The following is a 4,058-nucleotide window of genomic DNA, read 5'->3' on the forward strand; positions in this document are numbered from 1 at the left end:
CCAAATGTATGTCAAATCAATACAACGTGGTTCAGTGTACATTTATTCATGCCAAATGTATGTCAAATCAATACAACGTGGTTCAGTGTACATTTATTCATGCCAAATGTATGTCAAATCAATACAACGTGGTTCAGTGTACATTTATTCATGCCAAATGTATGTCAAATCAATACAACGTGGTTCAGTGTACATTTATTCATGCCAAATGTATGTCAAATCAATACAACGTGGTTCAGTGTACATTTATTCATGCCAAATGTATGTCAAATTAATACAACGTGGTTCAGTGTACATTTATTCATGCCAAATGTATGTCAAATCAATACGTGGTTCAGTGTACATTTATTCATGCCAAATGTCTAATCAATACAACGTGGTTCAGTGTACATTTATTAATGCCAAATATCTAATCAATACAACGTGGTTCAGTGTACATTTATTCATGCCAAATGTATGTCAAATCAATACAACGTGGTTCAGTGTACATTTATTCATGCCAAATGTCTAATCAATACAACGTGGTTCAGTGTACATTTATTCATGCCAAATGTAAAATCAATACAACGTGGTTCAATGTACATTTATTCATGCCAAATGTAAAATCAATACGTGGTTCAGTGTACATTTTATTCATGCCAAATGTAAAATCAATACGTGGTTCAGTGTACATTTATTCATGCCAAATGTATGTCGAATCAATACAACATGGTTCAGTGTACATTTATTCATGCCAAATGTATGTCGAAACAATACAACATGGTTCAGTGTACATTTTATTCATGCCAAATGTAAAATCAATACGTGGTTCAGTGTACATTTATTCATGCCAAATGTCTAATCAATACAACGTGGTTCAGTGTACATTTATTCATGCCAAATGTAAAAACAATAGCAGAGAGAAGAAACATTTGACTTTAATTATATTTTTTCAAATATTTATTTCCATTAAACATGCCATAACACAACTATTCCTGCAGGATTAACAAGGACAATATTAGTCAAAAAAGACAACTTTTAAATACCTAGATTTAAATAAAGTGCAGATTTACTGTCAAAACAACACTCAGAGACTTAAAATAGAATAACAGCTTGATGTAAACATAACTCTGATACTTTCAAGATTCAAATGAATAGATGTACAATTTAAGTACAGTCAACCCCTTCCAACAGCCAGGAGACATACAGAGTAACTTTCTTTAAGCTCGATGGAACCACATTAGCAATACAGCAAGTACACTACAGCTACGCTACATGTAGACCTCCTTTGTACTCACATTAACATCCTTGTATTCACAACATGTGTGTAAATGACTGTGTGCTGTGTAGCAGCCTACTGTGTGTTCGTCCTCATATCCCCTGAGGGGCGTCAGTCTCTTCCTCTCTCTCCACTAGCAGCCCAGTCCACTCATTGACCCGATCCTGTCCAGTTTGAGTCCGAAGCATCCTCGGTTCCACCCTCTCCTCGACCGGTCCGTCACAGCTCTTTTCTGATTGGCCAGGGTCCCCTTCAGGAGGCGGAGCCAGGTGCTGTCACCCTGTGCTGGAATGTCAGCCCATTTGGGGTACTCAGCGACTTTGACCCCGGAAGTGAAAGCCGAGGAGGGCTCCTCTGGTTGGCTGCTCACCAGGTTCTCCAGGTCATCCAGGGTCAGGTCGTTGTAGCGATCCAGAAACTGCTCAACAAACTAGGCAGGAACAACAAATATGCTGTTATTATTATGCAATAAACATGTTAGAATTACTACGCAGAAAAGTCACAAGAGCTCAGTAAAAAAGTTATTGATGATCCAAATATACCCTCTACTCCCCTCTTCCCCATCTCCCCTCTGTCCCACTCTCCCCAGCTCCCCCTACTCTCCCGCCTAACTTTCCACTCCCCTCTTTCTCCATCCCCATCCCCTCTTTTCCTATGCTCCTCCCATTACCCCTCTCCCTTCACCCTACTTACCTGGATAGCATCAGGTGAGGGGTGCAGGGTGCGCCCCTCTGTGTGCCCCAGGGGTGCTATCAGGAGCAGAGCAGCACAGAGCAGAGCTGGGTACAGCATGGCAGCAGTGAGTAGAGGGAGGGCAGGAACAGTAATGCAGGAGACTGGCTGGACACGACTACACTGACACTGCAATGACAACAGGATTCTGTAAAAACAGAGAGGAATTCATATTAATATGCCAATATAGATAATACAGTGACTATTGATACAACTATAACACATCTCTAAAACCATACTGAAAAATGTTTATGACTACACATCACACAGAGCAATGACCACCACCACGACTCTACTGACCATGAAGGTAAATCCATGATCATGCTTTATGATGGCTTTTAATACTCTGATGTTAATAATCAAATAAATGAGAAAAACTTAATTTTCGCCAAGGGAGAAATGGCCTTGTACACACAATATACTGCTGTATGAAAAGCTGAGACGAGGTAGAAATTGTGACATTATGTCTGTGAGATGAGTAGTGATTTTTCATTTAATAACTTGTAAAAAATCAGATCTACAAATGAGCCCCTGATTCCTCTATAGCAAATCAGTACATTATACTTCCTGGTTCTTCATGATCAAATAGACATGGATGCATTTAAGTATTTTCTCAAAAATAATAATTATTACATGACAACGTACTAAATAAAATAAAAACATTCATTGTATATGATGAAATATGCAGCAATACCTACTTTTTGGTACAAATTCCATCTTCCTTATGTACCTAATCAACCTGAAAGTACAGGTGCATAACCTCTCACCCTTTCGCTAAACGAACAAATAAAGACTGCATGAAACAACTCACACTTTGTCTTCTTCTCTTGTCTCCGATGCTGTGGGTCACTGTGTGCTCTCTAGGCTGGCTGCATCTGTCTTTCTCTCAGTCTTTCCCTCTCTATCAGCTACCTCTCACTGTTTGGCACCTGCTGAAAGCATCACTATCTCACGCTTTGCCCCTCCTTTTCTCCTCTTCCCTCTCTCTCACTGATGTTATTGAAGGGATGAGTTTGCCTCTTGTGTTCGCTTGGCTGTGGTTTAATGTTAGTGTATCAGCTGGGATGATGTGGTGGGTTTATACCGGCAAATATCCTCCCTCCGGCCCCCTCCATCTCCCCTCCCCTACTTCATCACTGGGATGATGTCATGGCAGTAGGAGTGTTTGTCATCACCAAGGTGACTAGAAGTTGCCGGTGGCCACACATCTCCCCTGCTCGGAACACAATGATGTCACGGGAGGACACCCGCCAGGGTCAAAGGGCAAACAGAAACATGACAAGAGCGCCCAACGGGTACAGTGGGGAGGACCAATTTTTGTAACTGGACCTACAGTGGAGGTCGTCCTCCATCGGTCTGGTAACCCCACCACCCCATCAGTAAGTGTGTATATCCCTGCACTGTATTTGTGTCATAGCATCTCTGCTGTGTCATTGCAAAGCCTCACTTTCCATCCTGTGTGTTTATAGCCTTCCTCTACCCTGTGTGTTTATAGCCTCGCTCTACCCTGTGTGTTTATAGCCTCGCTCTACCCTGTGTGTTTATAGCCTCACTTTCCATCCTGTGTGTTTATAGCCTTCCTCTACCCTGTGTGTTTATAGCCTCGCTCTACCCTGTGTGTTTATAGCCTCGCTCTACCCTGTGTGTTTATAGCCTCACTTTCCATCCTGTGTGTTTATAGCCTTCCTCTACCCTGTGTGTTTATAGCCTCGCTCTACCCTGTGTGTTTATAGCCTCGCTCTACCCTGTGTGTTTATAGCCTCGCTCTACCCTGTGTGTTTATAGCCTCGCTCTACCCTGTGTGTTTATAGCCTCGCTCTACCCTGTGTGTTTATAGCCTCGCTCTACCCTGTGTGTTTATAGCCTCGCTCTACCCTGTGTGTTTATAGCCTCGCTCTACCCTGTGTGTTTATAGCCTCGCTCTACCCTGTGTGTTTATAGCCTCGCTCTACCCTGTGTGTTTATAGCCTCGCTCTACCCTGTGTGTTTATAGCCTCGCTCTACCTTGTGTGTTTATAGCCTCGCTCTACCCTGTGTGTTTATAGCCTCGCTCTACCCTGTGTGTTTA

The 4,058-nt window shown here is 42.4% G+C and overlaps 1 protein-coding gene across 2 annotated transcripts; it reads right to left on the reverse strand.

The window, feature by feature from the left end:
• Positions 1 to 81: 81 nt before the first annotated feature.
• Positions 82 to 3,052, reverse strand: LOC118373951 (natriuretic peptide C-like). Of its 2 annotated transcripts, none has more exons than XM_035760285.2 (3): positions 2,802 to 3,052; positions 1,952 to 2,138; positions 82 to 1,688 (listed from the first exon to the last, which is right to left on the reverse strand). In XM_035760285.2, exons 2-3 carry the CDS (start codon positions 2,048 to 2,050, stop codon positions 1,392 to 1,394), a joined length of 396 nt encoding a protein of 131 aa, XP_035616178.1. In that variant the 5' UTR covers positions 2,051 to 2,138; positions 2,802 to 3,052; the 3' UTR covers positions 82 to 1,391. The 2 variants fall into 2 exon arrangements, with proteins under 2 accessions (XP_035616178.1, XP_035616179.1); XM_035760286.2 differs by having other exon boundaries at positions 2,689 to 2,810.
• Between the last annotated feature and the right edge of the window lie 1,006 nt (positions 3,053 to 4,058).

This window comes from Oncorhynchus keta, chromosome 34 (genome assembly GCF_023373465.1).
Source record: "Oncorhynchus keta strain PuntledgeMale-10-30-2019 chromosome 34, Oket_V2, whole genome shotgun sequence".
NCBI classification, from domain to species: domain Eukaryota; kingdom Metazoa; phylum Chordata; class Actinopteri; order Salmoniformes; family Salmonidae; genus Oncorhynchus; species Oncorhynchus keta.